The sequence below is a fragment of the Colius striatus genome, chromosome 1 (assembly GCF_028858725.1).
Source record: "Colius striatus isolate bColStr4 chromosome 1, bColStr4.1.hap1, whole genome shotgun sequence".
Lineage (NCBI taxonomy): Eukaryota > Metazoa > Chordata > Aves > Coliiformes > Coliidae > Colius > Colius striatus.
The window spans coordinates 74,522,457-74,549,613 of record NC_084759.1 but is presented as its reverse complement, the minus strand read 5'-3'; the positions used below and the strand labels follow the sequence as shown (position 1 = coordinate 74,549,613).

Sequence of the window (27,157 nt, the reverse complement as noted above, 5' to 3'; positions counted from 1 at the left end):
TTAGCCTTAAGTTTCCAAAGCAAAGCCCCTTGGGTGGGAGTGCTGATGTGCTTGAGGGCAGGCAGGAAGGCTCTTCAGAGGGCGTCGTGCCAGGCTGCATCCGTAGGCCCAGGCCAGTTCGATGAGGCTTCAGTAGGCTCGGTACCAGCTCCCGCTCTCGGGTCACAACAAGCCCCGACAACGCCACAGGCTTGGATGGTGTTGGTCGACTTCCGCTGAATATGGCCAGCACTGTGCCCAGGTGGCCAAGAAGGCCAAAGGCATCCCGTCTTGAATCAGAAATGGTGTGGTCAGTTGGAGCAGGGCAGGGATTGTCGCCCTGAACTCGGCACTGGTCAGGCTGCAGAAAGGACTCTAGAAATCCGTGTCCCCCAAGTCTACAGGGAAAGAAGATGAGGTGGCCGAGCTCCTGACGTCCGTGGTGGTGGAAAACTCCGGGCGGGCAGTGTGGAGTACCTCCGGAAATAGTAAGGGAAATTATGAAGCGGACACCTTGCAACATGCACAGGGGAGCTGAAGCCTTAGTGGAAATGGTAAAAGTGTACGCTGTAGGAATTAGCATGCTGAAAGTTGCGAAAAGCGTTGCCCAGCGGTGTGAAACGTGTTTAGAAAAGCCAAGGCCAAAATGCAAAAGAAACCCCCGTCAGGAGAGGTAAAAAGAGGCCGTATGCCTGGAAAACATTGGCACGTTGATTTTGCTGGAATACCAACATAGGATGAATAGCAAAAATGTCCTGGTAATGGCTGACCCTTTGTCAGGATGGCCCGAATCTTTCCCGTGCCGCAGCAGCCGAGCAAAAGAAGGGGTAAAGGCAATGTTAAAAGCAAGGCTTCCAGAAGGGCTGTAACCGGACAGCGGACCTCGTTTTGCAATCGAAGCAGTAGAAGGAGTGTCAAAGCTCTTAAAGATCGAATGGGAGCTCTGTACTCCTTGGAGGCCCCCAGTCAAAAGGAGAAGCGGAACCCTGAAAAGGCAAAGTGAAAAGTGATGCCAGAAGGCTGATATTGAATGGGTGGGAGCCTGGCCTTTGGCTTTCTCGAGGGTCAGGATCACCGTGAGGATTAAGGAAAAAGTAAGTCCTTTCAAGACAACGTCTGGAAACCCCTATCCCGATAATCTGCCTCACAAATGTTATCCTCTTTGCACAGGTCTTTCTTTAAACCAGAGGCCACCACCGCCATTGGCTACCCCTGCCCCCTCCTTTCACCCGGGAGGTCTGGCCTACGTTTGAACCTGGAAGGACGAGAAACTGCAAGAAAAGTGAAAGGCCTAGTCCAAAATTGAAGAGCAACCTTGACTGGAAGATGAATAGTGTTGGGGAAGTTTGGTTGTTCTAAAAGTTGGAGTGCCAAAACATTGCCTAGGCCTCAGATAAGAGCAGTACAAAAGGGGGCTGAGAATTATCGAAGAGAAAGAAAGGGCTAAATCTCAAAAGGGGAGAAGTGATGTCGAAGTGTCCAGGCTCGGTTAGGAGCACAGTAAGAACAACCATTCTGCTGGAAGCAATCTGCTAATGTATAGGCAGGTGAAAAGCAGAAACCTGGGCAGGACTAACGGGAAGTGGAGTGAAAGCGTCAGTTTCTGTGCTGGCTGCCTCAGATACGTTCTGACAGAGGCGTTGGCAGCGTCGCTGATTGGCTGAGCTTTGGCCAGCAGCGGGTCTGTCTTGGAGCCGTCTGGAACTGGCTCCATCTGACATGAGGACAGCTTGTGGCACCTCCTCACAGAAGGCAGCCCTGCCAATCCCTCTGCTAACTAACCCTTGGCAGGATTTCCTTTTCTGCACCCGGGAGAGCACATGCCCAGCCAGGCGCTGAGGGACTGCTGGAGGTAACTTTCTCGTCAGCCCGTGCCCGTGTGCGCTGGCCACGGACCCTAGAGCGGGTAATGGAGGGGAGGGGAAGGGGGAGATAAGGCCGTGGGCTGTCGCCTGGCGTTGTTGTTTCCCATCCCCACACCTGGCAGCCTTTGGAGCCAGGCGCTCACCGAAGGACCGGGGCTGCGGAGTAGCCAGGGAGGCCTTTGTCACCTGCAAGGGAAAGGGCAGAAAACAAGAAGCACTGCAATGCTTGCCACCCTCCCCTTCCTTGACCTTTTCGCTGAGCAGATAGAAGGGAGGCCCCGGAAGGAAGGAGGACGCGGAGGCGCAGGCTTGGATGCAGCACAACTTTAATGAGCCCAAAGAAGAAAAAGGGGGTGTCTCACAGGGAGCACCAGGGGCAGCCCCCAAGACGCGGTGGAGCCGCCGCGGGCTGGCACTGGGGAAAGGGAAAAGTCAGCAGCAGAGGAAAGAGGGAGGAGAGAGCGGAGCCCTGAAGCTCCTCAGAGTCTCCTGTCCAGCACCATCTTCTGAGGTCTTGAAGCTTCTTGCCCAAGGAAGGCGTCCAGCAGCCTTAGCAGGGGCGGCACCTGCTGCCACAGTAGCCGCTGGTAAGGCAGGAGAGGTCAAAGCCCCCGGAGGAGATGGGCACTCCCTGGCTGCTGAGGATGCTGCCGGCGGCAGCGGAGGTGGAGGAGCCCACAACGGTGTTCTGCGGGAAGGAGCTGAGGATGGGGCCGGGCAGGGTCACCACTGCGGCGGAGGGCTGGATGACGATGGTGGAGCTCTGGCACTGCCTGCAACAGGGCTCAGTGCAGCTGTTGGCCAGCGGGGTGGGGCCGCAGGGCTGGCACGGGCTACAGCAGGACATGTCTGTGGGCAAGAGGTGCACCTGGGAGAGAGGGGCAGGGGAAGCAGAAAACGGGGACACGTGAGAAGCAGCACTGCAGCCAGTCAGAGTGGAGCCAAGGCACCTCCTGGCCTGACTGAAAGCGTGGAGGAAAGACCCGATAGATTAGGAAGAGGACAGGAGACCTTGCACTCACCTGGCTGCCAAGGAGAAGGAGACGAGAGAAGTGGATGGGAGAGCAGAGAGTTGGGCTGCCTTTTATAGTAGTCCCGCACTGCCTCAGGCCCAGAGGCACCCTCTCTGGAAGCAGTAATTTTCTGACCAGCTCAAGACAAACGCAAGCCATCCCAGCTAACGCCCTGGGCTGTGTCCTGCTTTCCTGCCCTGATGCCTTTGCATTTCCTGGCTTATGCCACGTACTTCCCAGCAGGAGGCTTCTCTAAGGGCCGGGATGAGAGGCCCGAGGCTTCCGTAAGAGCCAGAAAGACGTCAGTGTGGCAGAAGACTCAGCTCAAGCACTGAAGGCACACCGTGCAGGCAGCACCTAGGTCATTCCTGTGGGCTTGCGTGTGGCAAAGGGCTCAGGCAATGGGCACCCCTCTCCACGCTTCTCCTGCACATGCCCAGGGACTGCCTCTTGCGAAAACGTGGCATGTCCTTTGCTCTTATACCCTCCATCTCTCTCTCTCTTATGGGCGCTCCTTGTCTCATGCCACCGGGCTTTCACGGGGAAGCTTGGACCGTGTTGCAACAGTCAGAGGCCGACGGAGCGTTTTGCTGGGCACGTTTGTGTCAGTCTGTCCTTGTGTGACCCTCATTGTGAGGGCACGTGCAGGTGTGTCCATGAGTACTGCAGGAGCCCTTCTGCTTCTGAATGGCGCTTCCTTTGGGCTGGCAGAGATGTCCTCCGAGACCTGAAATGCAGCCTCTGTGCCCTGCAGCCTCCATTACTTGCTTTACGGTCAGCAGCGCTATTCCCCCAGGGCTCAGCACAGCAGCCAGTTTTCTTCCGTATCGTTATCATTGGATAAGATATGGGCGGAGGGCTGGACTGCACCGTCGTTAACTTCCCAGACAAAACCACACCGAGGGGGAGTGTTGACGTGCTTGAAGGCAGGAAGGCTCTTCAGAGGGTTCTGGCCAGGCTACTTCCATAGGCTGAGGCCTATTGTATGAGGCTGAAGCCAGACTCGGCACCGCCTCCTGCGCTTGGGCCACATCAAGCCCAGGCAACGCTGCAGGCTTGGAAGGTGTTGGTCAACATCTGCCTGAATATCTGCAAACTTGCCGAGAGTGCGTTCGATTCCAGCGTCTCTGTCACTGAGGAAGAAGGGAGATACTATTGGTCCCGGTACAGAGCCTTGAGGGACACCACTCATTCCTGTTTTCCACTTGCACGTGGAGCCATTGAGCGGAACTCTTTGGATGTGGCCAGAAAGCCAATTCCTTAGCAGTGTTAACAGTCCCTGCGTCAAACCCATACCTCTGCAGTTTGAAGCCCAGCCCAGCAAGGTTAATAGGATGGCCAAGACAGCAGAGGACTTGCCCTGGGTGGAAGAGGAAGAGGTTAAAGACTTGTTGGCCAAGCTTAAGGCTCATAAGTCAGTGGGTCCTGATGGGATGCATCGTAGAGCGCTGAGGGAGCTGGCTGATGTGATTGCTAAGCCTCTCTCCATCATTTTTGAACAATCATGGAGGACAGGCGAGGTGCCTGAGGAGTGGAGAAAGGCCAATGTCACGCCAGTCTTCAAAAAGGGCAGGAAGGTTGACCCAGGAAACTACAGGCCGGTCAGCCTCACCACCATCCCTGGAAAGGTGATGGAACAACTCATCCTGAATGTTGTCACTAAACACATGAAGGAAAAGATGGTTATCGGGGGCAGTCAACATGGCTTCACCAAGGGGGAGTCCTGTTTGACCAACCTGATAGCCTTCTACGAGGGCATAACCGGCTGGCTAGATGAGGGGAGAGCAGCGGATGTCACCTACCTTGACTTCAGGAAGGCTTTTGACACTGTCTCCCATCACATCCTCATCAGAAAGCTCAGGCAGTGTGGCTTGGATGAGTGGACAGTGAGGTGGATCGAGAGCTGTCTGAATGGCAGAGCCCAGAGGGTGGTGATCAATGGCATAGAATCGAGTTGGAGGCCTGTGGCCAGCGGAGTTCCACAGGGATCAGTTCTGGGGCCAGTCTTGTTCAGCATCTTCATCAACGACCTGGATGAGAGGACTGAGGGTACCCTCAGCAAGTTGGCTGATGACACCAAACTGGGAGGGCTGGCTGATTCCCCAGAAGGCTGTGCTGCCATTCAACGGGATCTTGACCGGCTTGAGACTTGGGCAGAGAGGAACCTCTTGAGGTTCAACAAGGACAAGTGCAGAGTCCTGCATCTGAGGAGGAACAACCCTGTGCACCAGTACAGGCCACGGGTCGAACTGCTGGAGAGCAGCTCTGCAGAGAGAGACCTGGGAATCCTGATTGACAGTAAGGTAACCGTGAGCCAACAATGTGTCCTCATGGCCAAGAAGGCCAATGGCATCCTGGGATGCATGAAGAAGAGTGTAGTCAGCAGGTCAAGGGAGGCTCTGCTCCCCCTCTACTCTGCCCTGGTGAAGCCTCATCTGGAGTCCTGTGTCCAGTTCTGGGCTCCTCAGCTCAAGAGGGACAGGGAACTTCTGGAGAGAGCCCAGCGCAGGGCCACCAAGGTGGTCAGGGGACTGGAACATCTTTCATATGAGGAAAGGCTGCGGGAACTGGGGCTGTTTAGTCTGGAGAAGAGGAGACTGAGGCGGGGATCTTATTCACATTTATAAATATCTAAATGGTGGGTGTCAGGAGGTTGGGGCATCCCTTTTTTCTATTGTAGCTAGCAACAGGACAAGGGGTAATGGGATGAAGCTGGAACACAAAAAAGTTCCATTTAAATGTAGGAAAAAACTATTGCACTGTGAGGGTGACGGAGCAGTGGCACAGGTTGCCAAGAGGGGTGGTGGAATGTCCTTCCTTGGAGGTCTTCGAGACCCGCCTGGACATGTTCCTATGAGACCTGATCTAGGTGAACCTTCTTCTGCAGGGGGGTTGGACTAGATGATCTCTAAAGGTCCCTTCCAACCCTACCATTCTGTGATTCCATGATTCCATGAATGTCGTGGGATCGAAGACCTCCCCTACGAAAGAAAAGCCAAGAGAGTTGAGGTTGTTTAGGGTAGACAAGAGAAAGCTTTGGAGAAACTTTAGTGGCCTTCTGTGACTGGAAGCAGGCCGACGTGAGAGATGGGGCTGGACTCTATCAGGGAGTGTAGCGGTCGGAATAGGGGTAGCAGTTTTAAAGTTTGTTTCCTTCCCTGTCCGTCTCCCACCTTCCTTGCCTTATTTTGCACACACAGGAATCAATCCACAGCTGCCCGCCTATATGAAAAATGTGATTCCGTGACAAGGAGTGCCCATCAGAGAGAGAGAGGTGGAGGGCATAAGAGCAAAGGATGTGCCACGTCCCCCCAAGAGGCAGTCCCTGGGCATGTGCAGGAGAAGCGTGGAGAGGGTTGCCCATTGCCTGAGCCCTTTGCTACACGCAAACCCACAGGAATGACCTAGGTGCTGCCTGCACGGCGTGCCTTCAGCGCTTGAGCTGAGTCTTCTGCCACACTGACGTCTTTCTAGCCCTTAGGGAAGCCTCATCCTGGCCCTTAGGGAAGCCTCCTGCTGGGAAGTACGTGGCATAAGCCAGGAAGTGCAAAGGCATCAGGGCAGGAAAGCAGGACACAGCCCAGGGCGTTAGCTGGGATGGCTTGCGTTTGTCTTGAGCTGGTCAGAAAATTGCTGCTTCTAGAGAGGGTGCCTCTGGGCCTGAGGCAGTGTGGGACTACTATAAAAGGCAGCCCAACTCTCTGCTCTCCCATCCACTTCTCTCGCCTCCTTCTCCTTGGCAGCCAGGTGAGTGCAAAGCCTCCTGTCCTCTTCCTTCTCCATCGGGTCTTTCCTCCATGCATGTCTCAGCAGAGAGGGGCTGTGCGAGCCCAGGGCTGGCAGCTGCTTCTCAAGGGAGAGGGCACAGAAGGTCTGTCTTCTACAGAGCAGGACTGGGACTTAGTTGAAGTGTCTCCGAGGCTGTCTTTGAGCCAGGCCGGGAGGTGCCTTGGCTCCACTCTGACTGGCTGCAGTGCTGCTTCTCACGTGTCCCCGTTTTCTGCTTCCCCTGCCCTCTCTCCCAGGTGCACCTCTTGCCCACAGACATGTCCTGCTGTAGCCCGTGCCAGCCCTGCGGCCCCACCCCGCTGGCCAACAGCTGCACTGAGCCCTGTTGCAGGCAGTGCCAGAGCTCCACCATCGTCATCCAGCCCTCCGCCGCAGTGGTGACCCTGCCCGGCCCCATCCTCAGCTCCTTCCCGCAGAACACCGTTGTGGGCTCCTCCACCTCCGCTGCCGCCGGCAGCATCCTCAGCAGCCAGGGAGTGCCCATCTCCTCCGGGGGCTTTGACCTCTCCTGCCTTACCAGCGGCTACTGTGGCAGCAGGTGCCGCCCCTGCTAAGGCTGCTGGACGCCTTCCTTGGGCAAGAAGCTTCAAGACCTCAGAAGATGGTGCTGGACAGGAGACTCTGAGGAGCTTCAGGGCTCCGCTCTCTCCTCCCTCTTTCCTCTGCTGCTGACTTTTCCCCTTCCCCAGTGCCAGCCCGCGGCGGCTCCACCGCGTCTTGGGGGCTGCCCCTGGTGCTCCCTGTGAGACACCCCCTTTTTGTTCTTTGGGCTCATTAAAGCTGTGCTGCATCCAAGCCTGCGCCTCCGCGTCCTCCTTCCTTCTGGGACCCCGCTCCCAGTCTTTTTATCGTACTGACAAAGACTTTGAGTGCACTAGCCTTAAGTTTCCAAAGCAAAGCCCCTTGGGTGGGAGTGCTGATGTGCTTGAGGGCAGGCAGGAAGGCTCTTCAGAGGGCGTCGTGCCAGGCTGCATCCGTAGGCCCAGGCCAGTTCGATGAGGCTTCAGTAGGCTCGGTACCAGCTCCCGCTCTCGGGTCACAACAAGCCCCGACAACGCCACAGGCTTGGATGGTGTTGGTCGACTTCCGCTGAATATGGCCAGCACTGTGCCCAGGTGGCCAAGAAGGCCAAAGGCATCCCGTCTTGAATCAGAAATGGTGTGGTCAGTTGGAGCAGGGCAGGGATTGTCGCCCTGAACTCGGCACTGGTCAGGCTGCAGAAAGGACTCTAGAAATCCGTGTCCCCCAAGTCTACAGGGAAAGAAGATGAGGTGGCCGAGCTCCTGACGTCCGTGGTGGTGGAAAACTCCGGGCGGGCAGTGTGGAGTACCTCCGGAAATAGTAAGGGAAATTATGAAGCGGACACCTTGCAACATGCACAGGGGAGCTGAAGCCTTAGTGGAAATGGTAAAAGTGTACGCTGTAGGAATTAGCATGCTGAAAGTTGCGAAAAGCGTTGCCCAGCGGTGTGAAACGTGTTTAGAAAAGCCAAGGCCAAAATGCAAAAGAAACCCCCGTCAGGAGAGGTAAAAAGAGGCCGTATGCCTGGAAAACATTGGCACGTTGATTTTGCTGGAATACCAACATAGGATGAATAGCAAAAATGTCCTGGTAATGGCTGACCCTTTGTCAGGATGGCCCGAATCTTTCCCGTGCCGCAGCAGCCGAGCAAAAGAAGGGGTAAAGGCAATGTTAAAAGCAAGGCTTCCAGAAGGGCTGTAACCGGACAGCGGACCTCGTTTTGCAATCGAAGCAGTAGAAGGAGTGTCAAAGCTCTTAAAGATCGAATGGGAGCTCTGTACTCCTTGGAGGCCCCCAGTCAAAAGGAGAAGCGGAACCCTGAAAAGGCAAAGTGAAAAGTGATGCCAGAAGGCTGATATTGAATGGGTGGGAGCCTGGCCTTTGGCTTTCTCGAGGGTCAGGATCACCGTGAGGATTAAGGAAAAAGTAAGTCCTTTCAAGACAACGTCTGGAAACCCCTATCCCGATAATCTGCCTCACAAATGTTATCCTCTTTGCACAGGTCTTTCTTTAAACCAGAGGCCACCACCGCCATTGGCTACCCCTGCCCCCTCCTTTCACCCGGGAGGTCTGGCCTACGTTTGAACCTGGAAGGACGAGAAACTGCAAGAAAAGTGAAAAGGCCTAGTCCAAAATTGAAGAGCAACCTTGACTGGAAGATGAATAGTGTTGGGGAAGTTTGGTTGTTCTAAAAGTTGGAGTGCCAAAACATTGCCTAGGCCTCAGATAAGAGCAGTACAAAAGGGGGCTGAGAATTATCGAAGAGAAAGAAAGGGCTAAATCTCAAAAGGGGAGAAGTGATGTCGAAGTGTCCAGGCTCGGTTAGGAGCACAGTAAGAACAACCATTCTGCTGGAAGCAATCTGCTAATGTATAGGCAGGTGAAAAGCAGAAACCTGGGCAGGACTAACGGGAAGTGGAGTGAAAGCGTCAGTTTCTGTGCTGGCTGCCTCAGATACGTTCTGACAGAGGCGTTGGCAGCGTCGCTGATTGGCTGAGCTTTGGCCAGCAGCGGGTCTGTCTTGGAGCCGTCTGGAACTGGCTCCATCTGACATGAGGACAGCTTGTGGCACCTCCTCACAGAAGGCAGCCCTGCCAATCCCTCTGCTAACTAACCCTTGGCAGGATTTCCTTTTCTGCACCCGGGAGAGCACATGCCCAGCCAGGCGCTGAGGGACTGCTGGAGGTAACTTTCTCGTCAGCCCGTGCCCGTGTGCGCTGGCCACGGACCCTAGAGCGGGTAATGGAGGGGAGGGGAAGGGGGAGATAAGGCCGTGGGCTGTCGCCTGGCGTTGTTGTTTCCCATCCCCACACCTGGCAGCCTTTGGAGCCAGGCGCTCACCGAAGGACCGGGGCTGCGGAGTAGCCAGGGAGGCCTTTGTCACCTGCAAGGGAAAGGGCAGAAAACAAGAAGCACTGCAATGCTTGCCACCCTCCCCTTCCTTGACCTTTTCGCTGAGCAGATAGAAGGGAGGCCCCGGAAGGAAGGAGGACGCGGAGGCGCAGGCTTGGATGCAGCACAACTTTAATGAGCCCAAAGAAGAAAAAGGGGGTGTCTCACAGGGAGCACCAGGGGCAGCCCCCAAGACGCGGTGGAGCCGCCGCGGGCTGGCACTGGGGAAAGGGAAAAGTCAGCAGCAGAGGAAAGAGGGAGGAGAGAGCGGAGCCCTGAAGCTCCTCAGAGTCTCCTGTCCAGCACCATCTTCTGAGGTCTTGAAGCTTCTTGCCCAAGGAAGGCGTCCAGCAGCCTTAGCAGGGGCGGCACCTGCTGCCACAGTAGCCGCTGGTAAGGCAGGAGAGGTCAAAAGCCCCCGGAGGAGATGGGCACTCCCTGGCTGCTGAGGATGCTGCCGGCGGCAGCGGAGGTGGAGGAGCCCACAACGGTGTTCTGCGGGAAGGAGCTGAGGATGGGGCCGGGCAGGGTCACCACTGCGGCGGAGGGCTGGATGACGATGGTGGAGCTCTGGCACTGCCTGCAACAGGGCTCAGTGCAGCTGTTGGCCAGCGGGGTGGGGCCGCAGGGCTGGCACGGGCTACAGCAGGACATGTCTGTGGGCAAGAGGTGCACCTGGGAGAGAGGGCAGGGGAAGCAGAAAACGGGGACACGTGAGAAGCAGCACTGCAGCCAGTCAGAGTGGAGCCAAGGCACCTCCTGGCCTGACTGAAAGCGTGGAGGAAAGACCCGATAGATTAGGAAGAGGACAGGAGACCTTGCACTCACCTGGCTGCCAAGGAGAAGGAGACGAGAGAAGTGGATGGGAGAGCAGAGAGTTGGGCTGCCTTTTATAGTAGTCCCGCACTGCCTCAGGCCCAGAGGCACCCTCTCTGGAAGCAGTAATTTTCTGACCAGCTCAAGACAAACGCAAGCCATCCCAGCTAACGCCCTGGGCTGTGTCCTGCTTTCCTGCCCTGATGCCTTTGCATTTCCTGGCTTATGCCACGTACTTCCCAGCAGGAGGCTTCTCTAAGGGCCGGGATGAGAGGCCCGAGGCTTCCGTAAGAGCCAGAAAGACGTCAGTGTGGCAGAAGACTCAGCTCAAGCACTGAAGGCACACCGTGCAGGCAGCACCTAGGTCATTCCTGTGGGCTTGCGTGTGGCAAAGGGCTCAGGCAATGGGCACCCCTCTCCACGCTTCTCCTGCACATGCCCAGGGACTGCCTCTTGCGAAAACGTGGCATGTCCTTTGCTCTTATACCCTCCATCTCTCTCTCTCTTATGGGCGCTCCTTGTCTCATGCCACCGGGCTTTCACGGGGAAGCTTGGACCGTGTTGCAACAGTCAGAGGCCGACGGAGCGTTTTGCTGGGCACGTTTGTGTCAGTCTGTCCTTGTGTGACCCTCATTGTGAGGGCACGTGCAGGTGTGTCCATGAGTACTGCAGGAGCCCTTCTGCTTCTGAATGGCGCTTCCTTTGGGCTGGCAGAGATGTCCTCCGAGACCTGAAATGCAGCCTCTGTGCCCTGCAGCCTCCATTACTTGCTTTACGGTCAGCAGCGCTATTCCCCCAGGGCTCAGCACAGCAGCCAGTTTTCTTCCGTATCGTTATCATTGGATAAGATATGGGCGGAGGGCTGGACTGCACCGTCGTTAACTTCCCAGACAAAACCACACCGAGGGGGAGTGTTGACGTGCTTGAAGGCAGGAAGGCTCTTCAGAGGGTTCTGGCCAGGCTACTTCCATAGGCTGAGGCCTATTGTATGAGGCTGAAGCCAGACTCGGCACCGCCTCCTGCGCTTGGGCCACATCAAGCCCAGGCAACGCTGCAGGCTTGGAAGGTGTTGGTCAACATCTGCCTGAATATCTGCAAACTTGCCGAGAGTGCGTTCGATTCCAGCGTCTCTGTCACTGAGGAAGAAGGGAGATACTATTGGTCCCGGTACAGAGCCTTGAGGGACACCACTCATTCCTGTTTTCCACTTGCACGTGGAGCCATTGAGCGGAACTCTTTGGATGTGGCCAGAAAGCCAATTCCTTAGCAGTGTTAACAGTCCCTGCGTCAAACCCATACCTCTGCAGTTTGAAGCCCAGCCCAGCAAGGTTAATAGGATGGCCAAGACAGCAGAGGACTTGCCCTGGGTGGAAGAGGAAGAGGTTAAAGACTTGTTGGCCAAGCTTAAGGCTCATAAGTCAGTGGGTCCTGATGGGATGCATCGTAGAGCGCTGAGGGAGCTGGCTGATGTGATTGCTAAGCCTCTCTCCATCATTTTTGAACAATCATGGAGGACAGGCGAGGTGCCTGAGGAGTGGAGAAAGGCCAATGTCACGCCAGTCTTCAAAAAGGGCAGGAAGGTTGACCCAGGAAACTACAGGCCGGTCAGCCTCACCACCATCCCTGGAAAGGTGATGGAACAACTCATCCTGAATGTTGTCACTAAACACATGAAGGAAAAGATGGTTATCGGGGGCAGTCAACATGGCTTCACCAAGGGGGAGTCCTGTTTGACCAACCTGATAGCCTTCTACGAGGGCATAACCGGCTGGCTAGATGAGGGGAGAGCAGCGGATGTCACCTACCTTGACTTCAGGAAGGCTTTTGACACTGTCTCCCATCACATCCTCATCAGAAAGCTCAGGCAGTGTGGCTTGGATGAGTGGACAGTGAGGTGGATCGAGAGCTGTCTGAATGGCAGAGCCCAGAGGGTGGTGATCAATGGCATAGAATCGAGTTGGAGGCCTGTGGCCAGCGGAGTTCCACAGGGATCAGTTCTGGGGCCAGTCTTGTTCAGCATCTTCATCAACGACCTGGATGAGAGGACTGAGGGTACCCTCAGCAAGTTGGCTGATGACACCAACTGGGAGGGCTGGCTGATTCCCCAGAAGGCTGTGCTGCCATTCAACGGGATCTTGACCGGCTTGAGACTTGGGCAGAGAGGAACCTCTTGAGGTTCAACAAGGACAAGTGCAGAGTCCTGCATCTGAGGAGGAACAACCCTGTGCACCAGTACAGGCCACGGGTCGAACTGCTGGAGAGCAGCTCTGCAGAGAGAGACCTGGGAATCCTGATTGACAGTAAGGTAACCGTGAGCCAACAATGTGTCCTCATGGCCAAGAAGGCCAATGGCATCCTGGGATGCATGAAGAAGAGTGTAGTCAGCAGGTCAAGGGAGGCTCTGCTCCCCCTCTACTCTGCCCTGGTGAAGCCTCATCTGGAGTCCTGTGTCCAGTTCTGGGCTCCTCAGCTCAAGAGGGACAGGGAACTTCTGGAGAGAGCCCAGCGCAGGGCCACCAAGGTGGTCAGGGGACTGGAACATCTTTCATATGAGGAAAGGCTGCGGGAACTGGGGCTGTTTAGTCTGGAGAAGAGGAGACTGAGGCGGGGATCTTATTCACATTTATAAATATCTAAATGGTGGGTGTCAGGAGGTTGGGGCATCCCTTTTTTCTATTGTAGCTAGCAACAGGACAAGGGGTAATGGGATGAAGCTGGAACACAAAAAAGTTCCATTTAAATGTAGGAAAAAACTATTGCACTGTGAGGGTGACGGAGCAGTGGCACAGGTTGCCAAGAGGGGTGGTGGAATGTCCTTCCTTGGAGGTCTTCGAGACCCGCCTGGACATGTTCCTATGAGACCTGATCTAGGTGAACCTTCTTCTGCAGGGGGGTTGGACTAGATGATCTCTAAAGGTCCCTTCCAACCCTACCATTCTGTGATTCCATGATTCCATGAATGTCGTGGGATCGAAGACCTCCCCTACGAAAGAAAAGCCAAGAGAGTTGAGGTTGTTTAGGGTAGACAAGAGAAAGCTTTGGAGAAACTTTAGTGGCCTTCTGTGACTGGAAGCAGGCCGACGTGAGAGATGGGGCTGGACTCTATCAGGGAGTGTAGCGGTCGGAATAGGGGTAGCAGTTTTAAAGTTTGTTTCCTTCCCTGTCCGTCTCCCACCTTCCTTGCCTTATTTTGCACACACAGGAATCAATCCACAGCTGCCCGCCTATATGAAAAATGTGATTCCGTGACAAGGAGTGCCCATCAGAGAGAGAGAGGTGGAGGGCATAAGAGCAAAGGATGTGCCACGTCCCCCCAAGAGGCAGTCCCTGGGCATGTGCAGGAGAAGCGTGGAGAGGGTTGCCCATTGCCTGAGCCCTTTGCTACACGCAAACCCACAGGAATGACCTAGGTGCTGCCTGCACGGCGTGCCTTCAGCGCTTGAGCTGAGTCTTCTGCCACACTGACGTCTTTCTAGCCCTTAGGGAAGCCTCATCCTGGCCCTTAGGGAAGCCTCCTGCTGGGAAGTACGTGGCATAAGCCAGGAAGTGCAAAGGCATCAGGGCAGGAAAGCAGGACACAGCCCAGGGCGTTAGCTGGGATGGCTTGCGTTTGTCTTGAGCTGGTCAGAAAATTGCTGCTTCTAGAGAGGGTGCCTCTGGGCCTGAGGCAGTGCGGGACTACTATAAAAGGCAGCCCAACTCTCTGCTCTCCCATCCACTTCTCTCGCCTCCTTCTCCTTGGCAGCCAGGTGAGTGCAAAGCCTCCTGTCCTCTTCCTTCTCCATCGGGTCTTTCCTCCATGCATGTCTCAGCAGAGAGGGGCTGTGCGAGCCCAGGGCTGGCAGCTGCTTCTCAAGGGAGAGGGCACAGAAGGTCTGTCTTCTACAGAGCAGGACTGGGACTTAGTTGAAGTGTCTCCGAGGCTGTCTTTGAGCCAGGCCGGGAGGTGCCTTGGCTCCACTCTGACTGGCTGCAGTGCTGCTTCTCACGTGTCCCCGTTTTCTGCTTCCCCTGCCCTCTCTCCCAGGTGCACCTCTTGCCCACAGACATGTCCTGCTGTAGCCCGTGCCAGCCCTGCGGCCCCACCCCCGCTGGCCAACAGCTGCACTGAGCCCTGTTGCAGGCAGTGCCAGAGCTCCACCATCGTCATCCAGCCCTCCGCCGCAGTGGTGACCCTGCCCGCCCCATCCTCAGCTCCTTCCCGCAGAACACCGTTGTGGGCTCCTCCACCTCCGCTGCCGCCGGCAGCATCCTCAGCAGCCAGGGAGTGCCCATCTCCTCCGGGGGCTTTGACCTCTCCTGCCTTACCAGCGGCTACTGTGGCAGAAGGTGCCGCCCCTGCTAAGGCTGCTGGACGCCTTCCTTGGGCAAGAAGCTTCAAGACCTCAGAAGATGGTGCTGGACAGGAGACTCTGAGGAGCTTCAGGGCTCCGCTCTCTCCTCCCTCTTTCCTCTGCTGCTGACTTTTCCCCTTCCCCAGTGCCAGCCCGCGGCGGCTCCACCGCGTCTTGGGGGCTGCCCCTGGTGCTCCCTGTGAGACACCCCCTTTTTCTTCTTTGGGCTCATTAAAGCTGTGCTGCATCCAAGCCTGCGCCTCCGCGTCCTCCTTCCTTCTGGGACCCCGCTCCCAGTCTTTTTATCGTACTGACAAAGACTTTGAGTGCACTAGCCTTAAGTTTCCAAAGCAAAGCCCCTTGGGTGGGAGTGCTGATGTGCTTGAGGGCAGGCAGGAAGGCTCTTCAGAGGGCGTCGTGCCAGGCTGCATCCGTAGGCCCAGGCCAGTTCGATGAGGCTTCAGTAGGCTCGGTACCAGCTCCCGCTCTCGGGTCACAACAAGCCCCGGCAACGCCACAGGCTTGGATGGTGTTGGTCGACTTCCGCTGAATATGACCAGCACTGTGCCCAGGTGGCCAAGAAGGCCAAAGGCATCCCGTCTTGAATCAGAAATGGTGTGGTCAGTTGGAGCAGGGCAGGGATTGTCGCCCTGAACTCGGCACTGGTCAGGCCGCAGAAAGGACTCTAGAAATCCGTGTCCCCCAAGTCTACAGGGAAAGAAGATGAGGTGGCCGAGCTCCTGACGTCCGTGGTGGTGGAAAACTCCGAGCGGGCAGTGTGGAGTACCTCCGGAAATAGTAAGGGAAATTATGAAGCGGACACCTTGCAACATGCACAGGGGAGCTGAAGCCTTAGTGGAAATGGTAAAAGTGTACGCTGTAGGAATTAGCATGCTGAAAGTTGCGAAAAGCGTTGCCCAGTGGTGTGAAACGTGTTTAGAAAAGCCAAGGCCAAAATGCAAAAGAAACCCCCATCAGGAGAGGTAAAAAGAGGCCGTATGCCTGGAAAACATTGGCACGTTGATTTTGCTGGAATACCAACATAGGATGAATAGCAAAAATGTCCTGGTAGTGGCTGACCCTTTGTCAGGATGGCCCGAATCTTTCCCGTGCCGCAGCAGCCGAGCAAAAGAAGGGGTAAAGGCAATGTTAAAAGCAAGGCTTCCAGAAGGGCTGTAACCGGACAGCGGACCTCGTTTTGCAATCGAAGCAGTAGAAGGAGTGTCAAAGCTCTTAAAGATCGAATGGGAGCTCCGTACTCCTTGGAGGCCCCCAGTCAAAAGGAGAAGCGGAACCCTGAAAAGGCAAAGTGAAAAGTGATGCCAGAAGGCTGATATTGAATGGGTGGGAGCCTGGCCTTTGGCTTTCTCGAGGGTCAGGATCACCGTGAGGATTAAGGAAAAAGTAAGTCCTTTCAAGACAACGTCTGGAAACCCCTATCCCGATAATCTGCCTCACAAATGTTATCCTCTTTGCACAGGTCTTTCTTTAAACCAGAGGCCACCACCGCCATTGGCTACCCCTGCCCCCTCCTTTCACCCGGGAGGTCTGGCCTACGTTTGAACCTGGAAGGACGAGAAACTGCAAGAAAAGTGAAAAGGCCTAGTCCAAAATTGAAGAGCAACCTTGACTGGAAGATGAATAGTGTTGGGGAAGTTTGGTTGTTCTAAAAGTTGGAGTGCCAAAACATTGCCTAGGCCTCAGATAAGAGCAGTACAAAAGGGGGCTGAGAATTATCGAAGAGAAAGAAAGGGCTAAATCTCAAAAGGGGAGAAGTGATGTCGAAGTGTCCAGGCTCGGTTAGGAGCACAGTAAGAACAACCATTCTGCTGGAAGCAATCTGCTAATGTATAGGCAGGTGAAAAGCAGAAACCTGGGCAGGACTAACGGGAAGTGGAGTGAAAGCGTCAGTTTCTGTGCCGGCTGCCTCAGATATGTTCTGACAGAGGCGTTGGCAGCGTCGCTGATTGGCTGAGCTTTGGCCAGCAGCGGGTCTGTCTTGGAGCCGTCTGGAACTGGCTCCATCTGACATGAGGACAGCTTGTGGCACCTCCTCACAGAAGGCAGCCCTGCCGACCCCTCTGCTAACTAACCCTTGGCAGGATTTCCTTTTCTGCACCCGGGAGAGCACGTGCCCAGCCAGGCGCTGAGGGACTGCTGGAGGTAACTTTCTCGTCAGCCCGTGCCCGTGTGCGCTGGCCACGGACCCTAGAGCGGGTAATGGAGGGGAGGGGAAGGGGGAGATAAGGCCGTGGGCTGTCGCCTGGCGTTGTTGTTTCCCATCCCCACACCTGGCAGCCTTTGGAGCCAGGCGCTCACCGAAGGACCGGGGCTGCGGAGTAGCCAGGGAGGCCTTTGTCACCTGCAAGGGAAAGGGCAGAAAACAAGAAGCACTGCAATGCTTGCCACCCTCCCCTTCCTTGACCTTTTCGCTGAGCAGATAGAAGGGAGGCCCAGAAGGAAGGAGGACGCGGAGGCGCAGGCTTGGATGCAGCACAACTTTAATGAGCCCAAAGAAGAAAAAGGGAGTGTCTCACAGGGAGCACCAGGGGCAGCCCCCAAGACGCGGTGGAGCCGCCGCGGGCTGGCACTGGGGAAAGGGAAAAGTCAGCAGCAGAGGAAAGAGGGAGGAGAGAGCGGAGCCCTGAAGCTCCTCAGAGTCTCCTGTCCAGCACCATCTTCTGAGGTCTTGAAGCTTCTTGCCCAAGGAAGGCGTCCAGCAGCCTTAGCAGGGGCGGCACCTGCTGCCACAGTAGCCTCTGGTAAGGCAGGAGAGGTCAAAGCCCCCGGAGGAGATGGGCACTCCCTGGCTGCTGAGGATGCTGCCGGCGGCAGCGGAGGTGGAGGAGCCCACAACGGTGTTCTGCGGGAAGGAGCTGAGGATGGGGCCGGGCAGGGTCACCACCACAGGAGAGGGTTCGATGACGACGGTGGAGCTCTGGCACTGTAAGCAACAGGGCTCAGTGCAGCTGTTGGCCAGCGGGGTGGGGCCACAGGGCTGGCACGGGCTACAGCAGGACATGTCTGTGGGCAAGAGGTGCACCTGGGAGAGAGGGCAGGGGAAGCAGAAAACGGGGACACGTGAGAAGCAGCACTGCAGCCAGTCAGAGTGGAGCCAAGGCACCTCCCGGCCTGGCTTAAAGACCCCCCCAGAGACACCTCAACTAAGTCCCAGCCCCACCCTGTAGAAGACAGACCTTCTGTGCCCTCTCCCTTGAGAAGCAGCTGCCAGCCCTGGGCTCGCACAGCCCCTCTCAGCTGAGACATGCATGGAGGAAAGACCCGATGGAGAAGGAAGAGGACAGGAGGCTTTGCACTCACCTGGCTGCCAAGGAGAAGGAGGCGAGAGAAGTGGATGGGAGAGCAGAGAGTTGGGCTGCCTTTTATAGTAGTCCCGCACTGCCTCAGGCCCAGAGGCACCCTCTCTGGAAGTAGTAATTTTCTGACAAGCTCAAGACAAATGCAAAGCATCCCAGCTAATGCCCTGGGCTGTGTCCTGCTTTCCTGCCCTGATGCCTTTGCACTTCCTGGCTTATGCCACGTACTTCCCAGCAGGAGGCTTCTCTAAGGGCCGGGATGAGAGGCCCGAGGCTTCCCTAAGGGCTAGAAAGACGTCAGTGTGGCAGAAGACTCAGCTCAAGCGCTGAAGGCACGCCGTGCAGGCAGCACCTAGGTCATTCCTGTGGGCTTGCGTGTGCCAAAGGGCTCAGGCAATGGGCACCCCTCTCACGCTTCTCCTGCGCATGCCCAGGGACTGCCTCTTGAGGGGGGACGTGGCACATCCTTTGCTCTCATGCCCCCAACCTCTCTCTCTGATGGGTGCTCCTTGTCGCAGAACGACGTTCTTAGAGGCGGGCAGCCGTGGATTGATTCCTGCGTGTGCGAAATCAGGCAAGGAAGGTGGGAGACAGACAGGGAAGGAAACAAACAGGCAGTGGATCCACGGACATGTAACCTGGGAAGAATATAAGGATGTTGCCTGGACGTGTAGGGGTGGGCTTAGGGAAGCTAAGGCCCAGTGGGAGCTAAATTTGGTGAGGGGTGTGAAGAAGAAGAAGAAGAAGAAGAAGAAGAAGAAGAAGAAGATGGGCTCCTACCGGTGTGCTGGCCCCAGAAGGAAGACTAAAGGAAATGCGCACACCCTGCCCCAATCCTTAGGACAGCAGAGCTGATGACAACGGACAGGGAGAAGGCTGAGGTACTCAACAATTTTTTTCCTCAGTTTTCAACGGTAATCTCTCTTCCAACGTCTGTCAAGCCCCTGAAGCTCAATGCTTCAGGGACAGGGGCGGTGAAGTCTCTCCCCTTGCAGGAGAAGGTGAGGTTTGAGAGTACCGGAGGAACCTCAACATACCTATGTGGTAGAGCAGAGATGATAGAATGGTCTGGTTGGGAGGGACCCTTAAATATATAATCTAGTTCCATCCCCCCCTGCCGTGGGCAGGCACATCTGCCACTAGACCAGCCTGCTCAAAGCCCCATCCAACCATGCCTTCAACACGTGCAGGCATGGGGCATCCGGCTTCTTGGGGCAAACTGCTCCTGTACCTCACCACCCTCACAGGGCAGGTTTTCTTCTTGACACCTGCTCTAAACCTACGCTTTTCCCCTTTAAAACTGCTACCCCTTTTCCTACCACTACACTCCCTGATAGAGTCGAGCCCCATCTCTCACGTCGGCCTGCTTCCAGTCACGGAAGGCCACTCTAAAGTCTCTCCAAAGCTTTCTCTTCTCTACCCTAAACAACCTCAACTCTTTTGGCTTTTCTTTCGTAGGGGAGGTCTTCCATCCCACGCCATTCGTACCTCTGAACTGCAGAAATACGGGTTTGATGCAGGGACTGTTAACACGGGTAAGGAATTGGCTTTCTGGCCACATCCAAAGAGTTCCGCTCAATGGCTCCACGTGCAAGTGGAAACCAGGAATGAGTGGTGTGCCTCAAGGCTCTGTACCGGGACCAATAGTATCTCCCTTCTTCCTCAGTGACATAGACGCTGGAATCGAACGCACTCTCGGCAAGTTTGCAGACGGCCCCAAGCTGAGTGGTGCAGTTAGTTCCCTTGAGGGAAGGGATGTCATCAGAGCCACCTTGACAGGCTTGAGGAGTGGGACTGCGTGAGCCTCGTGAAGTTCAACAGGGCCAAGTGAAAGGTCCTGCCACTGGGCTGGGGCAGTGGCCGGGATCAACACAGGCTGATAAGCGGATTCAGAACTGCCCCACGGAGAAGGGCTTGGAGATACTGCTGAAACATTGGACGTGAGACAGCAGTGCACAAGATTGTTCTCTAAGCCCTTCTCCAGCTTCATTGCCCTTCCTTAGACAGGCTCCAGCACCCGAACATCCCTCTTGCAGTGAAGAGCCCATCAGTGCAAACAGCAATGACCCAGTGCCGAGTTTGGGGGGACAATCACCGCCCTGCTCCTACTGGCCTACTGACCACACCGTTTCCGATTCAAGGCAGGATGTCATTGGCCTTCTCTGCCAGTCGGGCACAGTGCTGGCTGATATTCAGGCAGATGTTGACCAACACCATCCAAGCGCAGGAGGCGGCGCTGAGCGTGGCTTCAGCCTCATACAATAGGCCTCAGCCTACGGAAGCAGCCTGGCCAGAACCCTCTGAAGAGCCTTCCTGCCTTCAAGCAGGTCTACACTCCCCCCCAGTGTGGTTTTGTCTGGGAAGTTAACGACGGTGCAGTCCAGCCCTCCGTCCATATCTTATCCAATGATAACGATACGGAAGAAAACTGACTGCTGTGCTGAGCCCTGGGGGAACAGCGCTGCTGACTGTAAAGCAAGTAATGGAGGCTGCAGGGCACAGAGGCTGCATTTCAGGTCTCGGAGGACATCTCTGCCAGCTGAAAGGAAGCGCCATTCAGAAGCAGAAGGGCTCCTGCAGTGCTCATGGACACACCTGCACGTGCCCGCACGATGAGGGTCACACAAGGACAGACTGACACAAACGTGCCCAGCAAAACGCTCCGTCGGCCTCTGACTGTTGCAACACGGTCAGAGCTTCCCCGTGAAAGCCCGGTGGCATGAGACAAGGAGCGCCCATCAGAGAGGGAGAGGTGGAGGGCATAAGGGCAAAGGATGTGCCACATCCTCCCACAAGGCAGTCCCTGGGCATGTGCAGGAGAAGCGTGAGAGGGGTGCCCATTGCCTGAGCCCTTTGGCACACGCAAGCCCACAGGAATGACCTAGGTGCTGCCTGCACGGCGTGCCTTCAGCGCTTGAGCTGAGTCTTCTGCCACACTGACGTCTTTCTGGCCCGGGAAACCTCGGGCCTCTCATCCCGGCCCTTAGAGAAGCCTCCTGCTGGGAAGTACGTGGCATAAGCCAGGAAGTGCAAAGGCATCAGGGCAGGAAAGCAGGACACAGCCCAGGGCGTTAGCTGGGATGGCTTGCGTTTGTCTTGAGCTGGTCAGAAAATTACTACTTCCAGAGAGGGTGCCTCTGGGCCTGAGGCAGTGCGGGACTACTATAAAAGGCAGCCCAACTCTCTGCTCTCCCATCCACTTCTCTCGCCTCCTTCTCCTTGGCAGCCAGGTGAGTGCAAAGCCTCCTGTCCTCTTCCTTCTCCATCGGGTCTTTCCTCCATGCATGTCTCAGCTGAGAGGGGCTGTGCGAGCCCAGGGCTGGCAGCTGCTTCTCAAGGGAGAGGGCACAGAAGGTCTGTCTTCTACAGGGTGGGGCTGGGACTTAGTTGAGGTGTCTCTGGGGGGGTCTTTGAGCCAGCCCGGAGGTGCCTTGGCTCCACTCTGACCGGCTGCAGTGCTGCTTCTCACGTGTCCCCGTTTTCTGCTTCCCCTGCCCTCTCTCCCAGGTGCACCTCTTGCCCACAGACATGTCCTGCTGTAGCCCGTGCCAGCCCTGCGGCCCCACCCCGCTGGCCAACAGCTGCACTGAGCCCTGTTGCAGGCAGTGCCAGAGCTCCACCGTCGTCATCGAACCCTCTCCTGTGGTGGTGACCCTGCCCGGCCCCATCCTCAGCTCCTTCCCGCAGAACACCGTTGTGGGCTCCTCCACCTCCGCTGCCGCCGGCAGCATCCTCAGCAGCCAGGGAGTGCCCATCTCCTCCGGGGGCTTTGACCTCTCCTGCCTTACCAGAGGCTACTGTGGCAGCAGGTGCCGCCCCTGCTAAGGCTGCTGGACGCCTTCCTTGGGCAAGAAGCTTCAAGACCTCAGAAGATGGTGCTGGACAGGAGACTCTGAGGAGCTTCAGGGCTCCGCTCTCTCCTCCCTCTTTCCTCTGCTGCTGACTTTTCCCTTTCCCCAGTGCCAGCCCGCGGCGGCTCCACCGCGTCTTGGGGGCTGCCCCTGGTGCTCCCTGTGAGACACCCTCTTTTTCTTCTTTGGCTCATTAAAGTTGTGCTGCATCCAAGCCTGCGCCTCCGCGTCCTCCTTCCTTCCGGGGCCTCCCTTCTATCTGCTCAGCGAAAAGGTCAAGGAAGGGGAGGGTGGCAAGCATTGCAGTGCTTCTTGTTTTCTGCCCTTTCCCTTGCAGGTGAGAAAGGCCTCCCTGGCTACTCTGCAGCCCCGGTCCTTTGGTGAGCGCCTGGCTCCAAAGGCTGCCAGGTGTGGGGATGGGAAACAACAACGCCAGGCGACAGCCCACGGCCTTATCTCCCCCTTCCCCTCCCCTCCATTACCCGCTCTAGGGTCCATGGCCAGCGCACACGGGCACGGGCTGACGAGAAAGTTACCTCCAGCAGTCCCTCAGCGCCTGGCTGGGCACGTGCTCTCCCGGGTGCAGAAAAGGAAATCCTGCCAAGGGTTAGTTAGCAGAGGGATTGGCAGGGCTGCCTTCTGTGAGGAGGTGCCACAAGCTGTCCTCATGTCAGATGGAGCCAGTTCCAGACGGCTCCAAGACAGACCCGCTGCTGGCCAAAGCTCAGCCAATCAGCGACGCTGCCAATGCCTCTGTCAGAACGTATCTGAGGCAGCCGGCACAGAAACTGACGCTTTCACTCCACTTCCCGTTAGTCCTGCCCAGGTTTCTGCTTTTCACCTGCCTATACATTAGCAGATTGCTTCCAGCAGAATGGTTGTTCTTACTGTGCTCCTAACCGAGCCTGGACACTTCGACATCACTTCTCCCCTTTTGAGATTTAGCCCTTTCTTTCTCTTCGATAATTCTCAGCCCCCTTTTGTACTGCTCTTATCTGAGGCCTAGGCAATGTTTTGGGACTCCAACTTTTAGAACAACCAAACTTCCCCAACACTATTCATCTTCCAGTCAAGGTTGCTCTTCAATTTTGGACTAGGCCTTTTCACTTTTCTTGCAGTTTCTCGTCCTTCCAGGTTCAAACGTAGGCCAGACCTCCCGGGTGAAAGGAGGGGGCAGGGGTAGCCAATGGCGGTGGTGGCCTCTGGTTTAAAGAAAGACCTGTGCAAAGAGGATAACATTTGTGAGGCAGGTTATCGGGATAGGGGTTTCCAGACGTTGTCTTGAAAGGACTTACTTTTTCCTTAATCCTCACGGTGATCCTGACCCTCGAGAAAGCCAAAGGCCAGGCTCCCACCCATTCAATATCAGCCTTCTGGCATCACTTTTCACTTTGCCTTTTCAGGGTTCCGCTTCTCCTTTTGACTGGGGGCCTCCAAGGAGTACGGAGCTCCCATTCGATCTTTAAGAGCTTTGACACTCCTTCTACTGCTTCGATTGCAAAACGAGGTCCGCTGTCCGGTTACAGCCCTTCTGGAAGCCTTGCTTTTAACATTGCCTTTACCCCTTCTTTTGCTCGGCTGCTGCGGCACGGGAAAGATTCGGGCCATCCTGACAAAGGGTCAGCCATTACCAGGACATTTTTGCTATTCATCCTATGTTGGTATTCCAGCAAAATCAACGTGCCAATGTTTTCCAGGCATACGGCCTCTTTTTACCTCTCCTGACGGGGGTTTCTTTTGCATTTTGGCCTTGGCTTTTCTAAACACGTTTCACACCGCTGGGCAACGCTTTTCGCAACTTTCAGCATGCTAATTCCTACAGCGTACACTTTTACCATTTCCACTAAGGCTTCAGCTCCCCTGTGCATGTTGCAAGGTGTCCGCTTCATAAGTTCCCTTACTATTTCCGGAGGTACTCCACACTGCCCGCTCGGAGTTTTCCACCACCACGGACGTCAGGAGCTCGGCCACCTCATCTTCTTTCCCTGTAGACTTGGGGGACACGGATTTCTAGAGTCCTTTCTGCAACTAGGGCTGCCGTATTTATTGATAAGGGAAGATCAGTTTTCCTTATCAATTGCACGTTGGCCTGGCGCCAAAGGGCTTCTCTTCCCCGTGTTTCCTCCTGTTCCGTGTCCTCGGCCTCTTGGGAAACTTTTTCCCCAAAAGGATATTTGCGTGTTAGGGAATGTTGCTGCTAAAACAGCAGCCTTCTCTTTCTGATCTTTTAGTTGCCCTTTTGGGTTTCTCTGTTTCTTTTCCAAGTCCTCTCTCCAATTCCCAATGTCCCTCTTGTAGTGAGGGGCCCAACACTGCGCACGGCAACGAAGGTGCGGCCTGACCAGTGCCGAGTTCAGGGCGACAATCCCTGCCCTGCTCCAACTGACCACACCATTTCTGATTCAAGACGGGTTGCCTTTGGCCTTCTTGGCCACCTGGGCACAGTGCTGGCCATATTCAGCGGAAGTCGACCAACACCATCCAAGCCTGTGGCGTTGTCGGGGCTTGTTGTGACCCGAGAGCGGGAGCTGGTACCGAGCCTACTGAAGCCTCATCGAACTGGCCTGGGCCTACGGATGCAGCCTGGCACGACGCCCTCTGAAGAGCCTTCCTGCCTGCCCTCAAGCACATCAGCACTCCCACCCAAGGGGCTTTGCTTTGGAAACTTAAGGCTAGTGCACTCAAAGTCTTTGTCAGTACGATAAAAAGACTGGGAGCGGGGTCCCAGAAGGAAGGAGGACGCGGAGGCGCAGGCTTGGATGCAGCACAGCTTTAATGAGCCCAAAGAAGAAAAAGGGGGTGTCTCACAGGGAGCACCAGGGGCAGTCCCCAAGACGCGGTGGAGCCGCCGCGGGCTGGCACTGGGGAAGGGGAAAAGTCAGCAGCAGAGGAAAGAGGGAGGAGAGAGCGGAGCCCTGAAGCTCCTCAGAGTCTCCTGTCCAGCACCATCTTCTGAGGTCTTGAAGCTTCTTGCCCAAGGAAGGCGTCCAGCAGCCTTAGCAGGGGCGGCACCTGCTGCCACAGTAGCCGCTGGTAAGGCAGGAGAGGTCAAAGCCCCCGGAGGAGATGGGCACTCCCTGGCTGCTGAGGATGCTGCCGGCGGCAGCGGAGGTGGAGGAGCCCACAACGGTGTTCTGCGGGAAGGAGCTGAGGATGGGGCCGGGCAGGGTCACCACTGCGGCGGAGGGCTGGATGACGATGGTGGAGCTCTGGCACTGCCTGCAACAGGGCTCAGTGCAGCTGTTGGCCAGCGGGGTGGGGCCGCAGGGCTGGCACGGGCTACAGCAGGACATGTCTGTGGGCAAGAGGTGCACCTGGGAGAGAGGGCAGGGGAAGCAGAAAACGGGGACACGTGAGAAGCAGCACTGCAGCCAGTCAGAGTGGAGCCAAGGCACCTCCCGGCCTGGCTCAAAGACAGCCTCGGAGACACTTCAACTAAGTCCCAGTCCTGCTCTGTAGAAGACAGACCTTCTGTGCCCTCTCCCTTGAGAAGCAGCTGCCAGCCCTGGGCTCGCACAGCCCCTCTCTGCTGAGACATGCATGGAGGAAAGACCCGATGGAGAAGGAAGAGGACAGAAGGCTTTGCACTCACCTGGCTGCCAAGGAGAAGGAGGCGAGAGAAGTGGATGGGAGAGCAGAGAGTTGGGCTGCCTTTTATAGTAGTCCCGCACTGCCTCAGGCCCAGAGGCAACCTCTCTAGAAGCAGCAATTTTCTGACCAGCTCAAGACAAATGCAAAGCATCCCAGCTAACGCCCTGGGCTGTGTCCTGCTTTCCTGCCCTGATGCCTTTGCACTTCCTGGCTTATGCCACGTACTTCCCAGCAGGAGGCTTCTCTAAGGGCCGGGATGAGAGGCCCGAGGCTTCCCTAAGGGCTAGAAAGACGTCAGTGTGGCAGAAGACTCAGCTCAAGCGCTGAAGGCACGCCGTGCAGGCAGCACCTAGGTCATTCCTGTGGGCTTGCGTGTGGCAAAGGGCTCAGGCAATGGGCACCCCTCTCACGCTTCTCCTGCGCATGCCCAGGGACTGCCTCTTGAGGGGGGACGTGGCACATCCTTTGCTCTCATGCCCCCAACCTCTCTCTCTGATGGGTGCTCCTTGTCGCAGAACGACGTTCTTAGAGGCGGGCAGCCGTGGATTGATTCCTGCGTGTGCGAAATCAGGCAAGGAAGGTGGGAGACAGACAGGGAAGGAAACAAACAGGCAGTGGATCCACGGACATGTAACCTGGGAAGAATATAAGGATGTTGCCTGGACGTGTAGGGGTGGGCTTAGGGAAGCTAAGGCCCAGTGGGAGCTAAATTTGGTGAGGGGTGTGAAGAAGAAGAAGAAGAAGAAGAAGAAGAAGAAGAAGAAGATGGGCTCCTACCGGTGTGCTGGCCCCAGAAGGAAGACTAAAGGAAATGCGCACACCCTGCCCCAATCCTTAGGACAGCAGAGCTGATGACAACGGACAGGGAGAAGGCTGAGGTACTCAACAATTTTTTTCCTCAGTTTTCAACGGTAATCTCTCTTCCAACATCTGTCAAGCCCCTGAAGCTCAATGCTTCAGGGACAGGGGCGGTGAAGTCTCTCCCCTTGCAGGAGAAGGTGAGGTTTGAGAGTACCGGAGGAACCTCAACATACCTATGTGGTAGAGCAGAGATGATAGAATGGTCTGGTTGGGAGGGACCCTTAAATATATAATCTAGTTCCATCCCCCCCTGCCGTGGGCAGGCACATCTGCCACTAGACCAGCCTGCTCAAAGCCCCATCCAACCATGCCTTCAACACGTGCAGGCATGGGGCATCCGGCTTCTTGGGGCAAACTGCTCCTGTACCTCACCACCCTCACAGGGCAGGTTTTCTTCTTGACACCTGCTCTAAACCTACGCTTTTCCCCTTTAAAACTGCTACCCCTTTTCCTACCACTACACTCCCTGATAGAGTCGAGCCCCATCTCTCACGTCGGCCTGCTTCCAGTCACGGAAGGCCACTCTAAAGTCTCTCCAAAGCTTTCTCTTCTCTACCCTAAACAACCTCAACTCTTTTGGCTTTTCTTTCGTAGGGGAGGTCTTCCATCCCACGCCATTCGTACCTCTGAACTGCAGAAATACGGGTTTGATGCAGGGACTGTTAACACGGGTAAGGAATTGGCTTTCTGGCCACATCCAAAGAGTTCCGCTCAATGGCTCCACGTGCAAGTGGAAACCAGGAATGAGTGGTGTGCCTCAAGGCTCTGTACCGGGACCAATAGTATCTCCCTTCTTCCTCAGTGACATAGACGCTGGAATCGAACGCA

The 27,157-nt window shown here is 56.0% G+C and overlaps 4 protein-coding genes and 1 pseudogene across 4 annotated transcripts; 2 read left to right on the top strand and 3 right to left on the bottom strand.

Annotated features, from left to right (window-relative positions):
* Positions 1 to 2,394: 2,394 nt before the first annotated feature.
* Positions 2,395 to 4,049, bottom strand: LOC133626048 (uncharacterized). Its single transcript, XM_062002255.1, is given in 4 exon segments — positions 2,395 to 2,712; positions 2,867 to 2,962; positions 2,965 to 2,995; positions 3,868 to 4,049. Coding segments are annotated over 4 exon segments (627 nt in total).
* A 2,405-nt stretch (positions 4,050 to 6,454) lies between these two features.
* Positions 6,455 to 7,200, top strand: LOC133626032 (feather keratin Cos1-2-like). Its single transcript, XM_062002122.1, has 2 exons — positions 6,455 to 6,604; positions 6,883 to 7,200. The coding sequence occupies exons 1-2, from the start codon at positions 6,455 to 6,457 to the stop codon at positions 7,198 to 7,200; spliced, it is 468 nt and encodes a 155-aa protein (XP_061858106.1).
* Positions 7,201 to 17,434: 10,234 nt separating this feature from the next.
* Positions 17,435 to 20,016, bottom strand: LOC133626016 (uncharacterized). The gene is given in 5 exon segments (XM_062001994.1): positions 17,435 to 17,752; positions 18,031 to 18,126; positions 18,129 to 18,159; positions 19,662 to 19,768; positions 19,951 to 20,016. Coding segments are annotated over 5 exon segments (618 nt in total).
* A 622-nt stretch (positions 20,017 to 20,638) lies between these two features.
* LOC133625991 (feather keratin Cos1-2-like) lies at positions 20,639 to 21,851 on the top strand (annotated as a pseudogene).
* Positions 21,852 to 24,873: 3,022 nt separating this feature from the next.
* LOC133625981 (feather keratin Cos1-2-like) lies at positions 24,874 to 25,619 on the bottom strand. The gene is made up of 2 exons (XM_062001765.1): positions 25,470 to 25,619; positions 24,874 to 25,191 (listed from the first exon to the last, which is right to left on the bottom strand). The coding sequence occupies exons 1-2, from the start codon at positions 25,617 to 25,619 to the stop codon at positions 24,874 to 24,876; spliced, it is 468 nt and encodes a 155-aa protein (XP_061857749.1).
* Between the last annotated feature and the right edge of the window lie 1,538 nt (positions 25,620 to 27,157).